The 19,682-nt window shown below is 45.9% G+C and overlaps 1 protein-coding gene across 1 annotated transcript in view; it reads left to right on the top strand.

Moving 5' to 3' along the window:
- GID4 (GID complex subunit 4 homolog) overlaps nt 1-19,682 on the top strand; it is a 23,661-nt gene extending 3,979 nt beyond the window's left edge. The window contains exons 2-6 of the mRNA XM_080681698.1: nt 4,606-4,665; nt 9,605-9,712; nt 11,897-11,998; nt 13,760-13,890; nt 16,755-19,682. Coding sequence (XP_080537824.1) covers nt 4,606-4,665; nt 9,605-9,712; nt 11,897-11,998; nt 13,760-13,890; nt 16,755-16,818 — 465 coding nt within the window. The 3' untranslated portion in view covers nt 16,819-19,682. The remainder of the gene's footprint in view (nt 1-4,605; nt 4,666-9,604; nt 9,713-11,896; nt 11,999-13,759; nt 13,891-16,754) is intronic.

Below are 19,682 nucleotides of genomic sequence, written 5' to 3'. Positions count from 1 at the left end.
CTTTCACCAGGTAGGGAAAGTTTTCTGTCATTATTTCTTCTAATAGGTTTTCAATATTTTGCTCTCTCTCTTCTTCTGGCACCCCAAAAATTCGGATGTTGGTACGCTTAAAGTTGTCCCAGAGGCTCCTTACACTATCTTCATATTTTTGGATTCTTTTTTCTTTTTGTTTTTCTGGTTGGGTGTTTTTTGTTTCATCATATTTCAGATCTTTTGTTTGATTCTTGGGGTCCTTTGATCTACAGTTGAATTTCTGTATATTCTTTATTTAAGACAGTGTATGCTTAATTTCTGTATGGTCCTTTTCCATTTTTTTGGCATTCTCATTAAGGTCTTTGAAGGTCTCACTAAGCTCCTCAGAGGTCTCATCAAGTTTCTCGGTGGTTTTTAGAAGATTCTTGAGTAACCTTATAAATGTGGTTCTGAACTCTATGTCGTCCAGTAGTTTGCTTTCCTCCATTTCTTTCATTCGTGACATGCTTCTCTGTCTCTGCATTTTGTTGCTTCCCTGTGTTGATGGAGTGACTTTGTGTGGTAGGTGACCTATAGGGGCCAGTAGCTCAGCCTCCCCAATCACCTGAGGTGGACACCTTTGGTACACCCCTTTGTGGGCTGAGTGCAAAGTCTTGGTGTAGTTAAGCCTTGATTGCTGTTGGTTCACTGGGAGGAATTGACCTCCAGGCCAATTGGCTGTGAGGACCCACTGTGTCTATAATGGAAGAACTGCTGCGCTGGAGACATGATTATGGTGCAGGACTTGTTTCAGTGGGGCTTTGGTGCTCACTGAGTCTGCCTCTTGAATGTGTCACTTATGGATGTGAGGAGTTGAAATCTGGTGTCTCACACTGACCACTAGGTACACTGGCTTCTGGATCTCCAATGGGGTGCAGGTCAGCTACTGTCTGAGGCCACCCAGCAGGCGCTACAGCGAGAACTACAGTTTTTCTCCTCTTTGCTTGGGATTTGGAGGTTTTGGAGCTGTCTGACCCAGGCTGCAAGTTTGCTATGTTAAGCTGCAATAGGGCAGGCCATTCATATGCTAAAGCCGCTGCTTGGAGCTTGGGTGGGTTTGTAGGTTGTGCAGGGCGGGGTGTCAGGGCGTCACTAGGCTAGGGCGTGGCAAACAGCAATGGCTGCCAGTAAGCCAGCTATGCGTCTCCGACCGCGTCCCCGTGTCCCGCGCCCCAGTGCAGTAAACAATTATTCCTGCGTGCAGCCCTGCAAGCAAGCCACCCTCACTTTCCGACCTGATGGCAGACAGTCCAGCTTCTCCCCGTAGGAGTTTGGGTCCCCCGCGTCTCCCCAGAAACTGGAGTTCGGAGTAATCGGGAGCTTGTCTCCCTTCGGGTTGAAAAAAGCAGCGCTCCCAGTCGCCCGCCACCAGCCCCACGCGCCTCCGTACCTCAGCTTTTCAGCACTTGTGCACCCCTCAATGCTCTTTTCTCTTTCCTTGTAGTTGTAGAACTTCCACTCAGCCCGCTTTCCCGTGGTTCTGGGTGATAGACGTTTTGTCTTTTAGTTGTAGTTTTGAAATTGTTGTGCGAGGCAGCAGTTTAGGTGTTTACCTACATCGCCATCTTGGATCCTCTGCAATCTAATTTTCATCACCTTGAAAAGAAACCCCAAACCCCTTCTAACTCTAGGCAAGTTGGACATTTCATGTAAATGGAATTGTACAACATGTGACCTTTTGAGTCTAGCTTTTTCCACTGAACATGTTTTCAGGATTTACCCATATCCTAGCATGTGTCTGTCTCATTCCTTTTCATTGTTGCATAATACATTGCATGGGCATACAACATTTTACTTACCCATTGATCAGTTGAGGGACATTTGGGTTGTTTCCACTTTTTGGCTGTTACGAATGCTGCTGCTCTGAGCATGCATGTACAGGTTTTATGTGGACATATGTTTTCATTTCTCTTGGGTAGATACTTAGGAGTGGAATTGCTGGGTCACATGGTAACTCTGTTTAACATTTTGAGAAACTGCCAGACTGCTTCCCAGTGACTGCACCATTTTACATTCCCACCAGCAGTGTATGGGGGTCGCAGTTGCTCCACATCCTCACCAGCACTTGCTGTTGTCCATATTTTTTATTGTAGCCAACCTAGAGGGTGTGAAGTGGTATTATCATTGTGGTTTTGAGTTGCGTTTCCCTGACGACTGATGATGTTGCACGGCTCTGCCTGTGCTCTTTGGAGTGCTTTCTCTTTTTGAGATTCCAGTTTAAAGAGTTCCTCAAACTTTGTGAGATTCTGACTGGGGTTGTTGTTGTTGTTGTTGTTGTTGTTGTTGTTGTTTATCTCTTCTGCCATCTAAGAAGCCAAGAGTAAAGTGAGGGCCAGGGTCAGTGTGAGAGGAATATTAAAAAGAGCAGCTGTTGGGTACAACTGTGCTGTGAGACCTTCTTGCTAAACATTTTCCTTACTCTTCTCTCTGAGACGCTGGCCTGTCCTTTGGTTAAAGCTCTCTACACTGGGTGCATTTGAGTTCACCATCCGTCACCACGATCAGTTTGGGCAAAAATGGGAGAGACACATGGTTGAATGGAAGGCAAATTAAAATTCTGATTCTTGTGATAATCCATGCAAAATGTTAGCCAATTTCTGGTTTATGTTTTAATCTTATTAGCAAGTATCTTTGCCACCTGATACCCTTCCAGCAGCTGTGAAACCCCAAACTATATTGAATTCAGTGAGAATTGCATACATGAAATTTAAGACCTCAGGTTAGAGTTGTGTATCTTTTAATAAAAATTCTTTGCAGAACCACATTAGTGCGGATCAGCTGCTTCAGATAACATCCAGGGCCAGGGTCAGCAGATGGGATATTTAAAATGCTTTGGCAGCCGAAACCGGTTTGGCTCAGTGGATAGAGCGTCGGCCTGTGGACTGAAGGGTCCCGGGTTCGATCCCGGTCAAGGGCATGTACCTTGGTTACGGGCACATCCCCAGAGGGGGGTGTGCAGGAGGCAGCTGATCGATGTTTCTCTCTCATTGATGTTTCTAGCTCTCTATCCCTCTCCCTTCCTCTCTGTGAAAAATCAATAAAATATATTAAAAAATAAAAATAAAATAAAATAAAATGCTTTGGCAGTTTTCACATGGAATACTTTTGTCACCAGCACCAAACTGGGAGCACTTCAGCTTCACTGAAGCCCATTTGCTTTGGTGCTGACCTCATCTGGCTGAGTGAGTTCATTACAGTTTTTGAGGATCGCCTTAGTTTTTGATTTACTGTGTAATTGGAAGTAGTTGAGTCCCCAAATCTGATAAATTCCACAAAACTTTTCTAGTGTCTTAAAATGAGAATTCATTTCATATTAAAATATCAATTTGCTACCGCATCATTGTACTTTATTTTGCTTTAATTCCAGGGTTTTACTTTGTAAATTAATCCGATTATCATAAAATCTGAAAAATCTGCCTATTCAGGATGACTCTGTATAGATTGAGGTAAAATGCACTAGTTAGTATGCATCCAGCTGCAAGTAACCATTTCAAAGTAGCTTAGAGAAAAGGGGACCCATTATCTCACATTACAAGAAATTGAGAGGTGGCTTGGTTCCTGATTGGCTCATCTAGGGGCTCATTTCTTTCCATCTTTCTGTGCTGCCATCCTTGGCATTTCCCAGCCTGTTTCTCCTCATGATATCTGGATAACTGCATGCAGATACTGCCACCACAAGGGGGAGAAAAAGCCTCTCCAACAGCCAGAATATCTCCCAGCTGCACCCAGGAGACATGCACACAACCACATGGCCAGAACTGAGTCACTCACCCCTAAACCGACAACTCACAGGGTCTGGGGCACATGTTTGCCTTGGATCCATCAGGGTTTAGCAGGTCTTGCAGGGCCAGGGTTGGTGCCAGTACAGAATCTGGGTCCTGCCAGTCTGGAAAAGTAGGAAATTGGTTGTTGCGTGGCTGCTAACCCTCAAAATCTACACCTGTTACTCCTATTTATTTTAGGCTCTTCTCTTCATCAAGAAATACAAGCATCTGTACATGCAGAGAGCAGAGCAGGCATGCACGGTGTATTCTGATTTGGGGTCAGCACTTTGGTTTATAACAAATTTATACCACATAAGTCTTTGAAAGATGCCTTCCCTGAATATTCTGCCCATTTCATAAATAATGCAAGATGTGCTTAGTGTAAATACAGGGAAGGAGTGGACTTGTTAGACCAGTGACTGAGCAGCATGGAGGCAAAAATAGGCCAAAAAAAGCATTAGAAAGCAGATGAAGCCCAGGTTAGGAGTGACACCATGTGTACAGGTAGAAAGGGAGGTCTACTGGCCAGGGACGCACAAAATCTGTAGTCAGAAGGGAGAATGGTACAGTGATGAGGCTGGAGCGAGCTTGCTAGTCCAGAAGGGGACTTTGGTCTGATGATAATCAGCTGAATGAAGTTGAGCTTCATCTGAACCGGCACGTGGCTGGAGAAGACTCACACAGCTGACCCTGGTTGCACTGGGTGGGTACTGACCTGCAGGTCTCCCTTCCTCTACTTCGTCTCAAGGATGACCGCTGGAAAGTGACTGCCGCTTGTCTCCTGGTGGTTCCTCCATTTGTAACGAGGCTGTGTGTCCTTTCTTTCCAGCATGTGGACACGGGGAACTCTTATCTTTGTGGGTACCTGAAGATTAAAGGCCTTACTGAGGTAAGCACTCATTTACACGGACTAGGAAGTGGGCTGCGCTCGGCAGTCTCAGAGTGTGAAGGGCAGGCAGTTTCGTTGCCGAGGCTTGATTAAGGTGCCCTGTTTCTAAGTGTTGTTATACTATAGGGAGCATAAAGCATGCCGTTTTCATGTATCCTGTTGGAAAGTATACAGATTCGCAAATCTTTAAAATTTATAAATAAGTCACAATGTGGCTAATACTATTTTCATTTTAATCGTTTTTGAGAAAGTAAGATATAGTAAGAATATAGCTATCACCCTCATAAGTTTAACATTTCTGAAATAAGCATCAGTCCTTAGAGTTCTTTGAAGTTCTTTCAACACCTTAGTTCACTGGAATAATGAAAAGTGATCATTTCCTAACAGAAATTAGTTTCTATATAAATGTAGATTGTTGTATTTTCTTTGAACCAACTTTGTAAACCTCGAAACTCCTGGAAATATAGGAAGCAAGAAAGAGCATCCTTTCTTTTCCCACTAGTAAGTAAACAGGAAGAGGAAGGAGGTAACTGAACTGGCCACCTCACTCCACAGTGAGGGCCTGGGCTGGCCTGGCTACGTGCTGTGGACCTGCCCAGCTCTCACTGTCCCGATGCCAGCGGGGTTTGGAAATGCTGTGGACAGGAGCTGGGTGACATTCTCGTAGTGTCCCTTACTGATTCCATGACATTTAATTTCCCTTCAATTTATTCATGTATAAAATAAGAATTAAAAATACCTGCTCTGCCTAGTCAAGGAGCTTGTTCTAGTGAGGAGGAAGCAATGTAACGTAAGTGGTAGATTATAATGGAATACAATGTGAAATACTAATAAGGCGTGATGATCCCTTAGTCTCGAAACAATTGTTTGTCTCCTTGATTCCATCTGATTCTCCTCTTCTGTATTAGAAATTTGGTTGAGCCCTAGCTGGTTTGGCTCAGTGGATAGAATGTCAGCCTGTGGACTGAAGGGTCCGGGATCAATTCTGATCAGGAGCACCTACCCGGGTTTCGGGCTCGATCCCCAGTGGGAGGCATGCGGAAGGCAGCCGATCAATGATCAATGATTCTCTCTCATCATTGATGTTTCTATCTCTCTCTCTCCCTCTCTCTTCCTTTCTGAAGTCAATAATACACACACACACACACACACACACACACACACACACACATATATTAAAAAAAGAAAGAAAGAAATTTGGTTGAGCCTTGGTTGGTGTTGAGTGTCGGCCCTCCCATCAAAGGGTCATGGGTTTGAACCTGTGTTGCAAGTTCAGTCTCCCGCCCTGGTCTGGTGTGTGCAGGAGGCAAATGATCTCTTTCTATCTCTCTCTATCTCTATCTCTTCCTCTTTCTTCCCCTCCCTCTTGTCCACTCTCTAAAAATCAATGGAAAAAATATCCTCTGATGGGGATTAAAAAACAAACAAACAATAAAGAAGTGTGGTTGAGAATTTCCTGTGAAGTTTGTTATTGAGATGAAAAGATAATCTCTTCATCTCCTTTGGAAACATTTCCAGTCAAGCAGGGATAGGAAATGATAGGAAAATGAAGGATGCTAAACTTTGAATCTGTGGTAGCAGAAAACATAGTAAACAGAGTATGTTCAACTCGTAGACAGCCAAATTAATCGAGTGCAGAACATAAACATTTAACTTCAGAAGGAAACCAGGAACATTTGTAATGTAGAATATTTACTGCTGCTTCTAAAAATCAGTCATTTTAGTGCTAGCAAGCCGCACAGAAATGCTAAGTAGCATTAACAATCCCCAAACAATGTACAGAAATGCAATGAACTTTCCGGCAGGAACAATAACCCTAGTGAAGGGGGCACCTCTGAGGTGTGAGCACTCACTAAGGAGGCTGCGGGCATTGTCTCTCTTGGGACCAGCCCAGATCACCCTGCTGGGCGGTCCTTCCCGCCTGCCCCTGGAGCGCCTGCCCCGGGCGGGCGGGCGGGTGTGGTGGACTCAAGAGATGGTGCTGGGGTGGCATTCAGTCAGAGGTTTCTAAGTCACGCTCCATTTCAGGATGCTTTGAATTAACCTTTTTTAAAAACATTTTTTAGAAACTTTCCTGAGATATAGTTTACATACCATACACTTTACCCATTTAAAATGTACTATTCACTGGCTCTTACTATAGGCATGGTGTTGTGCAATGTCTTAATGACTTTAAAATTATAAATGTAATACATGGTCACTGTAGATAATTAGTAAAATGCAGAAAAGGGTGACCATTCCTAGAATGGTTTTATACCTGTATTATGAAATGCAGTTATCTGTTTTTGTTTGCTTTTCCATTTATAGCTGTGAATAGAACTATTTACTATAAATGGCTTGGTTTTTAGTTAGAGTCCTCCTTGTATTTACAATATGGAACTGTTAAGTTGGCGGTAATTTGCTAGCTCACGTTCACAAACTAGCACAGCTTTAAAGGTTGTGCTTTAAACTCTAGAAATGAGACCCCAGAATTGTGAAGAATGGGTGTCAAATAACATTCTCTTCGCCACTCTGACTCAGCAGTAGGGAGAGGGATCGTCCCTGGGGAGGCAGCTGGCAGGCAGCTGGCAGCTGGCACAGGCCAGGACGAGCCACCCTGGGGGAGTCACTCAGACACTTCGCTCATTCACTAGACAGGTTGGAAGGCTAGGAAGCTCCCCCTGAGGTGGTGCTAACCTCACTGGGAAAAGGGGGAGAGGTCGCACTGACTACCCTCGTAGAGACCGTGTGTGACAGTGCTGGTCCGTGCACTTACCAATGAGGCACATGCAGGTTCTGGAGTTTCCCTTTGACTTACTGGCTAGTTGAATGTTGATTCCCCAGAAGGCAGGACTACATGGAAAGCCAGACCTATCAGCAGACTGTGTTTGGTGAGCCTGGAGTCAGTGAGCAGGTCGGGTGTAGAGCTTACTCATTTGGCCACCACCCACCCACCACAAGAAGCAGGCACCTGCTGGAGGCTGGGGGTTGGTGCTGGCTCTGCCGCTCTGGCTCAGTTTTCTGACATTCCTGCTCTCCTTCTGCTGACAGTTGTTCTTTGACTCTATGAACTACCACCAGTTGGGCTGTATTCAGGTGCTTGCGTTTCCTATTCCTGCACTAAGAGATATTTTTGGTAACTTCTGTACATATTGTCATCCACTGTGTATTTTATTCACTTCTTTGAGTTTTGGGGACCTTATAGTCCTGGTATACAGCATAAAGGGTTTTAGGGAGAAGTCAATGCAGAATCATTCATTAGGAAAATGTGATTTGAACCATATGAATATTTTTTGCATTAAGTAGGACCACTTTATCATTTTTTTCTGTCTCTTTTAAGGAAGTTTAAAAAATATATTAAAGTTTGAAACTCAGAAAATTACAGTATGAGTATGTAAAACACAGCTTATTCTTTTTTTAAAATATGTTTTAATGATTTTTAGAGGGAGAGAGAGAGAAAAACATTGATGTAAGAAAGAAACATTGATCGTCTGCCACCTGTACATACTGTGACCGGGGATTAAACCCACCCCCAGGTATGTGCCCTGACTAGGAATCAACCAAGGACCTTTCAGTGCATGGGACAACGATCAACCAACTGAGCCACCTAGCCGGAGTTCAGAGCTTATTCTTATATTATTATTTATTATATAGCTTAATTTAAAATCTCGAGTCAGATGCTTACTTTTTCTCCTTAGTATTCTTTCCTAAAACTGATTAGTGTAATTTAGGTTATACCTTTAAAATGAGGTTTCCATTTATTCCATTTTATTTCTTCACTCTGTTTATATAAATATCTGCATGGAGAACCCAGTAGCATGGTTGGGTAAGGGAGTTGTGGTTTGGGGATGTTAAATTTCTGCTTTTTGGAAGTTCACTGTTGAGAACAGAAGGCGGCGATGCCGTCTCCCGGTCACCACTAGGTCTGTGGGCAGCATCTCTCAGGAAGGTCCTGCGCTGCATGGCAAGTTGAGCTGGGAGAAAAGGCAAAGCCATCAGAACAGATTTACTTTAAATCTGTCTGGGTGTTTGATGCAGAACCAGAGGGTCCCACATGGGGTCTGAAGAAGAAAGCAGGACCTTTGGTCCCAGGAGGAGGCTGTGAACTGGTTTGTAGGTGCTCCGTCACCACCAGGCTCCTGAGAAACAGTGGCCAGCAGGCTGGGCGGAGGCATGGGTGGGTGGGTTTCTAACAAATGCAGAGAAATGGTAGACTTTTTACTGTGTCACTTTTTCTTCCATTGATTTGGTGCCTCCTTATTAGCCAATGAGCACATAGCAGTACAATGAACAGGAGCATTCTAAGCACTCGGGCAGGAACACCGCTTACTTATTTTTTCCAGCAGAATTTTTTTATGGTTGTGATTTTCCACTGCGGACCTAATTTACATATATTTTCTAGTGTAAATCATCTTTGTTTCTATGGTGATAGAATTAAATGTATCTAGTATATCAAGGTATTCTATCCAAAAAAAATTCACCCCTAGAAAATTGAAGAATTGGCATAAAAGGGACAAAACACTGAGCCAGTGTGAGAACCAGTGGGCGAGGCCTCAGCTGGAGGGAGCAGCTGTGAAGGCTCTAATTTTGGAGGCTCTCTGGGTGTTTTCCTTGGAAAGTGCAATCTACTTCGTTCCCATCTTCTTTGTCTGCTGGAGATTCAGAACTTACCTGTGAGAATCGTCCAGATTCCTTTTTGAGCAATCAACACAGAAGTGAAGTCACAGAAGGGCTCTCTGCTCTGGCAAAGCCCGAAGCCCGGGGCTCCCCGTCTCGGCCCCTCCATTCCAGTGTCCACAGCATCGGCAGACCGCTGGCCTAACTCTGCTTATTGTTGGTTAGCGGTGGGATCATTCTTTTGAAAGTATGGGGAAGAAGTGAAATTGAGGTTAATTTTCCTTTGTAAAGGTTAAAATTCCTGTTTGACATCTTGTTTTTGATGTTTGGATTTTGACCATAGGAGTATCCAACCCTTACGACCTTCTTTGAAGGAGAAATAATCAGCCAAAAACACCCTTTCTTAACTCGAAAGTGGGATGCAGATGAAGATGTTGATCGGAAACACTGGGTGAGTAAGTCTCTGATTGCCCTGGGCCACCAAGGAGAACCCAGGAACATCTCCTTGTCCTTTCCGTTTGTCCATCTCCTGTCCAAGGTTCCTTTCCACCTGCTGTCCTTGGGGGGAATCCTGTGAAATGTACAGTGATGGCCTCTGACTCAGGGTATGATGTGGAGATGCAGTTCCTGGACAGCTGCCCCTCCCCTTGGCCACACCACAGGAGGCTCTTCTCACCCAGCTCCTGACAGACAGGCACAGTCTCTGCTGGAGAATCTCCCAGCTGTCAGCTGTGAGCATGCTCTCTTTCTCTTTTTTTAAAAGTATTTTTATTGATTTCAGAGAAGAAGAGAGTGGGAGAGAGAGATAGAAACATCAATGATGAGAGAGAATCATGGATCAGCTACCTCCTGTACGACCCCTGCTAGGGATCGAACCTGCATCCCAGGCATGTGCCTTTGACTGGAATCAAAACCAGGACCCTTCAGTCCACAGGCTGACGCTCTATCCTCTGAGCCAAACCGGCTAAGGCAGCATGCTCTATTCAGCAGCAGTGAGCAGCATAGAGTTCCTGTCCTCCGGTCTTTCCTTCAGTTGTCACACACATCCGTTTCTCAGCCTGTTGTCATAGCCTTTTGGCTTAGTTGACAATGGCAACAATGAATTTTGGGTTAACACTGAGCAAGTCCGTTGTGTTCACCCTCTAAGCCAACCAGAAATGACTGCTTGTGTTGGTAAGGAAGATTCTAAGACTCTCCTGAATCTGGCCCAGCAGGCCTTGCGGAAGACTCCTACTGCAGAACCTTGTCTGAGTTAGATAGTCATTCGTTTCTCTATAATATGAGAAAATCAACAAGATTTGAGTATCCAAAAGGTTGGGGGCCAATGGTGCCAGTGTCACAAAGCAGTGTTGGAAGGCTCTTTGGCACCACCTGGTCCCCCTGCCCAGTGCTGGCTCCTTCTGTATGGCATGCCAACTTGTGAGGGGGGCCCCTTCCTCTCCTGGGCAGCCCAGTGACAGAGTTCTTCCTTGTCATGAACCACAGCTTGTCTCCCATTCAGCTTTGTTTTCCATCTCAGATTGATTCTGCAAAAAGCAAGTCTTTGGGGCACAAGGAAGCCTTAGTTTTAGGCTGGATTGGTTGCACATTAAGTACCTGGAAAGCAGCTCTTATTCCCCATTGCCTTCCCATTAGGACCCTGGAAAGCATCTGGGACTCCAGCCTCTGTTAGGCTAGCTTGAAACATTTTGGGTGAAAGAGGGACAAAAAAGGCCACCCTGGCACTGGTGTGCTAGGCATAGGAAGATAATGGGGCGACCTGCAGACTGCAGCCCACAGCATTTTCCATAGCTTTCCCAGCCCACGAGAACGCTCTGATCCCGCAGAGCACTCCCGGAGGCCTATATTGTGCCTTCGTTTGTCAGGGATTTACAGTGTCTGATAAACCTCACCCCTCATATCCCTTTTCCATTGTAAACTGGTATCAGAAACATTGTATTGCACCCTCAGATTTTCCTGAGCGGTATTTTAAGTTGGTATTACAATGGGACTACAAAGTCACGGTTCCATATACTTTATCTCTGTAACAAACTCTGTGACTTTATATCCTCATTTTTTAAGATGTTCTCTTGTAGAATCTATACATTCTTATTTTAAAAATATTTGAAAAAACGGGAAAGCAAAAGGAAAAAAAATTGTCTATAATGACAATACCTAAAGCTAAAACAGGTATGAACCTTTTCCTGAATCTCATTTGAATATCTATACTTTTTTATACACAATTGAAATCATAAGATACAGTTTTGTAACCTATCTTAGTCTCCTTTTTTTAAACTTAACCACACACTTCCCTTTCCAGTCTCTACGCACGCGCCGGCCTGCCCTCTCTTGGTTGCCTGCCCGCCTCAGGCTTGCAGGGATCCTTCCACTGCTTCTGGCTTTGTCTACAGTGACGTGTTCTGGGAACAGGCTCCTGGGTTGTGTGTGTTTCCATCCTGCCGCTTCCTCAGGCCGAGGTCCCTGAGTGGGCTGTGCCGGTGTCTGTCCAAAGACTCCTCTCCCAGTGCTCTGCCGCCGCTGCTCTTGCCAGTGCCACTGCCTGCTGTGGGACCCTTGAGAAGGCGATGGCATGGAGGGCAGCCCTGACACCAGCCTCCTTTTAACCTAGTCTCTTCCTCTCTTTGTTTGCTTTCAGGGAAAGTTTCTGGCTTTTTATCAGTATGCAAAATCATTTAATTCAGATGACTTTGATTATGAAGAGCTGAAGAATGGGGATTATGTCTTCATGCGGTGGAAGGTAAGCCCCTGCAGGCGGCTCTCAGCGGTGCAGCTCCTATAGGGACCCCCATCTGTTCCCGTGTCCAGTGCTTGTTACGGTTTTGTCTTCTTGGCCGGGTCTGTACACACTCATGAGTGGCATGCACAGCCGAGGCACACTGGTTCACTGTTGACACCACACGGGTTCGCTCTGGTCAAGCTGTGCAGCGCAGCAGTGAATTCACCCCGACACTGGTGTTCGTGTTCTCTCCCTCCTTTCTCCCCATAGGAATCCCTGGGGCTCTCCAAGCTGAATCAGCCCTAGTGTTCTGTGGGTTCAGGGGAGAGCCTAATGCTCTTTAAACTTAGCCATCTTCTATCCCCTCTTCTCAGCCATGGGCTGGCTTGCCATGTCAGTGACTGCTCCGTCACCATGGCCTGCGCAGGGCTCACCCAGCGCAGTTCAGCTCCGCTGGTTCCCTCCAGCTCATGAAATGAGGAACCAGGAACGGAATTCAGGTTTTCCACTCACCAGCCCGAGAACTCTGCCAGGGGGACTCCGTGGATTGGCTTTGGGCAGAGAAGTCACATGTGCTCCCTGCTTTGGTAGCGTGGTAGTTGCTGTGTTAGGGCCATAGGACAGCAAAATCATGGAGCAAGTTTGTAAGTCACTTTGTTTTTTTTAATTTTTAATTTTTTTTAATTTTTTTTATTAAGGTATTATATGTGTACATATCTTACCATTGCCCCACCCCCACCCCACTCCCATACATGCCCTCACACCCCAATGTTTTGCATCCGTTGGTTATTCTTATATGCATGCATATAAGTCCTTCAGTTTGTAAGTCACTTTGAGCAAACCTCCCTCCAAGCCCTACCCCCCAGTCTAAAGGAAATAGCTGTTTTACCATGAAGTTTTGCTGGCTTTCACATACACAGAACATGGAGAGTAGTCATTCCTGGCCTTTACTTCATACAGTTAGTAGTTTTGGGGGGTGGAGCTCAGTACTCTTCCAGGAGAGTTGCCATGGACTGAGCCCTGCACTCGTGAGCTTGCCATCTACTGGAGATATGCCATCTACATAACACATTAAAAGAAGGACCTTTTAAGGTTCTAATTTTAAAGTTAATTTTTAAAACTGCAATTTCAGAGGTTAAGGAAAGATCAATAAAGCAATGGTTGTGCTTTCTGCAAACAATTTCTCAGGGTGAATTTCCCAGTGGTTTTTAGACCTCCCCAGGAGAATAGGTAACAGGATGCAGCCTTTCCACTCTTGGCTCCAACCAGAGATAAAAGCTTGCCTTTTGTAAGTGCCTGACTAAGAGCAGGAACATTCTGGTTGATTTTGATGAGGTGTAGAGATTTTGAAAGGGGTATTACAAGGGCTACTGATGACTGAGCTGCCCTCAGAGTGATCCACAGGCCAACAGAAGTGACCCACTGTTCTAGAGGCAATCAGGAACTAGTGACAGTTCCTGAAGTGGAGCACAAACTTACTCCGCAGGTCGTCCTGCCTGTGGGCTCTGAAAGGTAGGTAGGCAGATAGGTATTGATTCATTTATGAGATGTGTGGACCATGGCACCTTCTCTTGGTGCTGATCCTCGTGAGCTCCAAACACAGCTTTCTGTATTAGTAAGTGGGATGCTCGAATGGCCTACGATGCTGTTCACAAGGCGGGAGAAAACACACCTCTGGGCTAGCCCATGTGTTGGTGGAGCCTTAGAGCCGTCTGATGGTTAACAAGGAGGCCCGGAGCTGGGAGGAGGATGCTGTTACTGACCTTCCCCATCTGTGTGCAGGAACAGTTCCTGGTCCCAGACCACACAATCAAAGACATCAGCGGTGCTTCCTTTGCCGGATTCTACTACATCTGCTTCCAGAAGTCGGCAGCCTCCATAGAGGGCTACTATTACCATAGGAGCTCAGAATGGTAAGGAGGCCCCGAGGCCCCCCAGCTCTCACTGGGCTCACCAAATCCCAAAAGAAACCTGTGCCGGTCTCTGCGTGGATGCCACGCTCTGTTTGGATGCTGGGGGCCTCTTTAGATGGTCCCAGCTGCTCACACTGGCACTCATCCCCATCCACAGAGCAGAGTGAATGGGACAGAAACAGAGCACGAGGTGAAAGCACTCACTGCTGAGTGCGTGCAGGCACTGCTGTATGTTTAGCAATGTTTATCTCAGTCTTGGGTTTGTACTTATTCCTCCCAAATTTAATCAGCAACTAAAGCAGGGGTCCTCAAACTTTTTAAACAGGGGGCCAGTTCACTGTCCCTCAGACCATTGGAGGGCCGGACTATAGTTTAAAAAAAAAACAACTATGAACAAATTCCTATGCACACTGCGGGCCCGGGACGAGTCAGCTGCTAAGCAGGACAGGCAGCGGCACCCGGTGGGCCAGATAAATGTCCTCAGCGGGCCGCATGTAGCCTGCGGGCCGTAGTTTGAGGACCCCTGAAAAGTGTCAGATCCAGCTGCAGACTGAATTTTGCTGTCAGCAGCCTTTTTAATTTTGTTGGTCATATTCCTGGTCACAGGAATTTGCAGGTCCCTGTGCACTTGATTTTAGCCTGGTGACCGAGGGGCCTGTGGGAGTTGACAGTCCTGCCCTGTGTTTGGTTCAAGGTAAATGACCCAATGCCACCACAAAGTGCTCATTTTTGACACCTTTTTGAGGACTCTCCTGCTGCCTTGCTGCTTTTTAAGCATCTTATTATACAGGAAGGGTGAGCCATTTCATAAAATACCTGATTTCTTCTCTGAGTATAGAACAACCTTATTTCCTTTCAAAGTTTTCACACTGGTTTTCACACTGGTGAGGTGGATTTGCATTCCATGCAAGTGTGTGGCGTGTTGGGTGCTCGGTTGGGTGTTCACACATGCCTGTTCAGTGGTCAGGATGCTGAGACTGTGTGAAAACTTTGGTGACCCTACCCTGGGTTGACTCAAATATCTTGTTCAGTGCCCTTGGGCTCAGGGTAGTCCCAGCTCCTATAAGAGCCACAATTATTAGGATTTCAATAAATTGTTTTCAAAAGTTTTCATTATTCTTTTTCAAATAATAGCTTTATTGAGATATAAATCATAAAGCATACAATGCAGTAAATGGCCTTTAGTATATTAACAGATTTGTGCAACCATCACCACCATCAATTTTAGAACATTTTTATCACCACAGGAAGAAACCCTGTGCTCCCTCAGCTATCACTCCAACTCCCCATCCCATCCCATCCCAGCCCCGGGCAACCACTGACCTGCTTTCTATGTCTACAGATTTGCCCGTTCTCGGTGTATTTTATGGAAGTGGGATCAGACACTATGTGGCCTTTACGCCTGGCTGCTTCTTCTTCTTCTTTTTTTTTTTTTTTTTAATATATTTTATTGCTTTTTTACAGAGAGGAAGGGAGAGGGAGAGAGAGTCAGAAACACTGATGAGAGAGAAACATCAATCAGCTGCCTCCTGCACACCCTCTACTGGGGATGTGCCCACAACCAAGATACATGCCCTTGACCGGAATCGAACCTGGGACCCTTGAGTCTGCAGGCTGACACTCTATCCACTGAGCCAAACCGGCCAGGGCACGCCTGGCTTCTTTCACTTAGTGTAATGGCCTGAAGGTTCAGCCACTTTATAGCATGTATTAGTACTTCATATTTATTTCTGAGTTGTTTTCATTGTAAGGATATAGACCACATTTGTTTGTCTATTCATCCCTTTATAGACACTTGCGCTGCTTTCACCTTTTGGCCATGTGACTAATTCTGCTTGAACAAGGGTGCACAAGTATCTCTTTGAGTTCTCTCTCATTGATGTTTCTCTCTCATCGGTGTTTCAATTCCTTTGGGCACACACCTAGGAGGAGAGTTGCTGAGTCATTTGGTAATTCTATTTTTAACTTTCTGAGGAGCCACCAAAAAGCAGCTAGCCATTTTCCACAGCAGCTACACCATTTCGCATTTGCCATCAGCAATGCTTGCGAGTCACAATTTTTCTACTTTCTCCATATCCTCAGCAATACTTGTTATGATGGCTTACGATTATAGTACCCTCTGGTGGCCAAGGCATAATCCTTTCTTGATGATTTTTTGGGTAAGAAATAATCGGCTTCTTGCTGTCCTCCTCCTTTCTCCTGTGTGAAACAAGTCAGGGAAGAGCTGGCACCACACCAGCACTCTAACTGCCTCGAGGGTTACCACCCCTGTGTGGGTGGTCCTGGCCTCTGTTTCTCCTTCACCCTTCACCTGCTGGACTCCAGGAGCACCTGCCCACAGGGAAACACAAAAGCCACCGTGGAGCTCTCTGATGCTCTCAATGTCCAACAGCCATGTCTGGGGAGCGAGAGAATGAAAGTAAATGGTGACGTTTTCTTTCCCGTGCTCTCTTTGGGTTCCGGGGAATTGGGTGTGCCTGTGTTCCCAGAAGCTCTGAGGACATCATAGCCTGGCCTTCCAGAAGGAGCTGAGGTGCTGGACGTCCACAAGAGGCAGGATGAGCGGTAGGGAGAGAGGCAGGACTCCAGTCTGTTTTCTCTCAAAGCTACGCAGCCTCTCCTTTTATAAGACCCACTAGCATTGCTTCATGATTAGAGCAGGAGGCCTACACGTCTTATTTTATGCACAACTCAGGAGGAATAGTAACGAAATAGAAGTAAATCACGCATGGCTCACCTGACGTCTGAGGTGGATTTGCATTCCATGCAAGTGTGTGGCGTGTTGGGTGCTCGGTTGGGTGTTCACACATGCCTGTTCAGTGGTCAGGATGCTGAGACTGCTGCCTCCATTTGTCTCCCTGCAGGTATCAGTCGCTCAACCTAACACACGTTCCTGAACACAGCGCACCCATCTATGAATTCCGGTGACAGTGGTTCAGAACAGCAACCAAATAAAACTGAACTTGGCAAAAAAGAACTTTGCCAAGAAAATTGTGTGCTTGCCGGAACCAGGAGAACATGTGCCTGTTTCTTCATGGGCGATACGTCAGACAGCATGGATGTCAGCCCACGTGGCAGGCCGGATGCAGGCAGGGGGTTGACTCCATTCTCCTCCCTCTCTGTGGCAGTTTGCTCTTAACCTGTTCTTAAGCTACCTTATAGGCACTTTCCTTCCTGCACAGCTAACTTCTGTGTCACTGAAATGCCCATCTTCTCTCCATCCCTGCCTCCAGCCGAGTAGAAGGTCAGCCCGGTCACCCTCAGCCTTGGTGCTCAGTGGTCCTCACCAAGACCCCGCCCCCAGTGGCTCAGTCTGGGTGCTCAAGAGCCCAGTACGAGGTGCTGCCTGAGCTCCGAGCAGGGAGGGGGCAAGCTGCAGCGGCGTCAGCCAGAGAAATGCGCCTGAGTCCCACAATGCGTGAGGGCCACACCAAGCTGGTCGTGGCTGGCAGGCACTCTGGGCCTGCATCAGGGGTCACTCAGTGTAAGGCTCCCAGATCCATGGCAGGAACAGAGGCCAGTCCTGCTTACTCAGCACATTTGCTCCAAACTTTTGAACTTGAGGGCAATACTAAACTTTTTTAAAAAGTTTTTTTTTATTGCAAAATTATTTTTATGATCCCTTTAACAAGGACCTTATGGTAAAGGCACAATTATTCAGAATTACATTTTATTGTTTTCACATTGAAAACAGCAAATGTTGACTTAGTAATTTTTATACCTATATCTATATGTAAATGTATATTTAATCAACCAGCAGTTTGAAACTGGTTGTCCTGGTACAAAAGTTTTGCAGCATTGCATAAAGTATAATGCTAAATGTGAGGACTGTTTGGGGGGCCAGTTTAGCATTTGTAGCTCCTCCTTTTGCTACTCGGAACAGCAGTGCTTCATGGTGATCTCTCTCATCCACAGAAGGGTCTCATTCTAACAGCTACTGAAATGTTGGGACAGGGAGGGGCAGGGACATGAACATGCTCAAGTAACTCGAGGCTCACGTGCCAAAGTAAGTGTGTGTGTGTGTGTGTGTGTGTGTGTGTTTTGTTTTGTTTTTGTTTCATGTTTTAAAAGCTCAGTAGGTTGGCATCAGTTGCGGCCACAGCTGTGGGCAGGGCTTTGGGGGAATTGGCACCTTCCAGTGATTTACAAGACTCAGTGCAAGAGCGCAGGCCCCCACTGCGCACTGTGGGAGGAGCAGAGCACGCTGCCAGGTGCACATCCCAGGCCGTGAGGACTCGGGGCCCACATGAATGCTGGGAGTCTTACTCAAGAGCAACTTTCCTTTTAATGACATATGGACTACTAGTTACTGAGCGTGCATGTCAGGGGAAGCCTTCAGGGAGAAGTGTGTGGGCAGAAGCAGCCTGGAGTGCCTGGGATATACAGTCCTAGGCTTTGTGCAGAGACGTGACCAACCCATCTAGTCAGGCTAGGGCTATGGAGCCCTAAAAAGTTGCCTCAGTGACTTCAGTGGAGAAATGAATTGTGTCCATTCTCAGAGATGAATTAGAAATGTTTTCTTGATTTTAAAACTCCGGCAACAAATATGTGGGTCTGGGTCAAGCCCAGCTGATGGACAGTAATGAGGCCTCAGTTTAGCTGGCCAGCGTCCCTGAGTGTGAAGGAGGGACAGGCGCCTTCCCACGTCACCTCCGCTCTCCCCATAGTATGCTCCGAAGCATCACCTGCATTTTGCAAGCTCCTTGAAGGATACAGGCCTCACGCAGGGCACTGGGAGGTGAGGCCACCCAGCAGCTGTCAGGGCCTCCGCGTGGCTCTGAGAGGTCTGTGGGTTGGTGGGTGGGTTGCATAGCCAAGGAAGGACATTTGCAAACATCGTTGGTGCTCAGCTAGCCAGATGGGTTCTATGTAGGATTTCTTTCTTCCTTTTTTAGCCACATAATGAAGTGCACCGGTTGTATTGGGGAAAATGAAGAAGTGATACCTTTCTTAGATCTTTCGGACACATCTGTGATGAAGATTTGTCCGCATAAAACCTGCCCATTGAGGACAAGGGATTGTTTTCTGCCTCCTCTCAGTAACCCCTGTGCCATCCACATGGACTCCTTTTCTCTTGCTCATTCCCGAAGGCACTTTGGGGCTCATCTCCATCTGTAGTTAGTCTCTCTGGAGCCTTCTCAGTGGTTTCGTGCTTCTGGTATGATGTGCAATATTTTTGTTGACACTTGTATTTGTCATTCAGGAGTGAGTGCAGATTTCCTACATCTTCCTCTGCCCCAAGCAAGCCTGCCGAGAGGCTTTCATTGCACTGCTCAGAAAGCTTCCCTCCGGTGTTCCCGGCCTGTAGCTCTGTTGTGCTGGAATTATCCTCCCACCCTCCCCAGCTCCTCGGCTGCAGCCCAGAAGTACCTCGCATTGCGGCCGGAGCAGATGTCCGTCGGGAGCGGTTCTGTTGGTAGTGTGGAATTACAAACTCCAGGGGCTTTTAATGTCATCTGCTTTCAGAAACAGGGAATGTCTAGTCTCTTTAAGGCCTTGAATTGATTTTTTCCTCATAAAATAGTCTAATAAGCTAATTTTTAAAAAGAAATGCCATTAAGTATGTTGCATTGTGGTTTAAAATAACTAATGAGTTCTGAAAAAGAAAAATATTTCTTTTTGAGTTATATGTTTTTAAAAATTAGATGTGAATGGGTGCAAGTACGAATATTTTGTCTTTTTAGGGAGGATGTGTGGAAAAGGTTTGAGGGTTTGGGGATGGGAGAAGTATTTTGCAGAGCTATCAATGTCCAAATAATTTTTTTTAAAATAATAAAGGTATTTAAGCAGTG

Source organism: Plecotus auritus, assembly GCF_963455305.1.
Source record: "Plecotus auritus genome assembly, chromosome: 7".
Lineage (NCBI taxonomy): Eukaryota > Metazoa > Chordata > Mammalia > Chiroptera > Vespertilionidae > Plecotus > Plecotus auritus.
The sequence above is the reverse complement of the archived record's forward strand: the minus strand, read 5'-3'. Positions and strand labels throughout refer to the sequence as shown.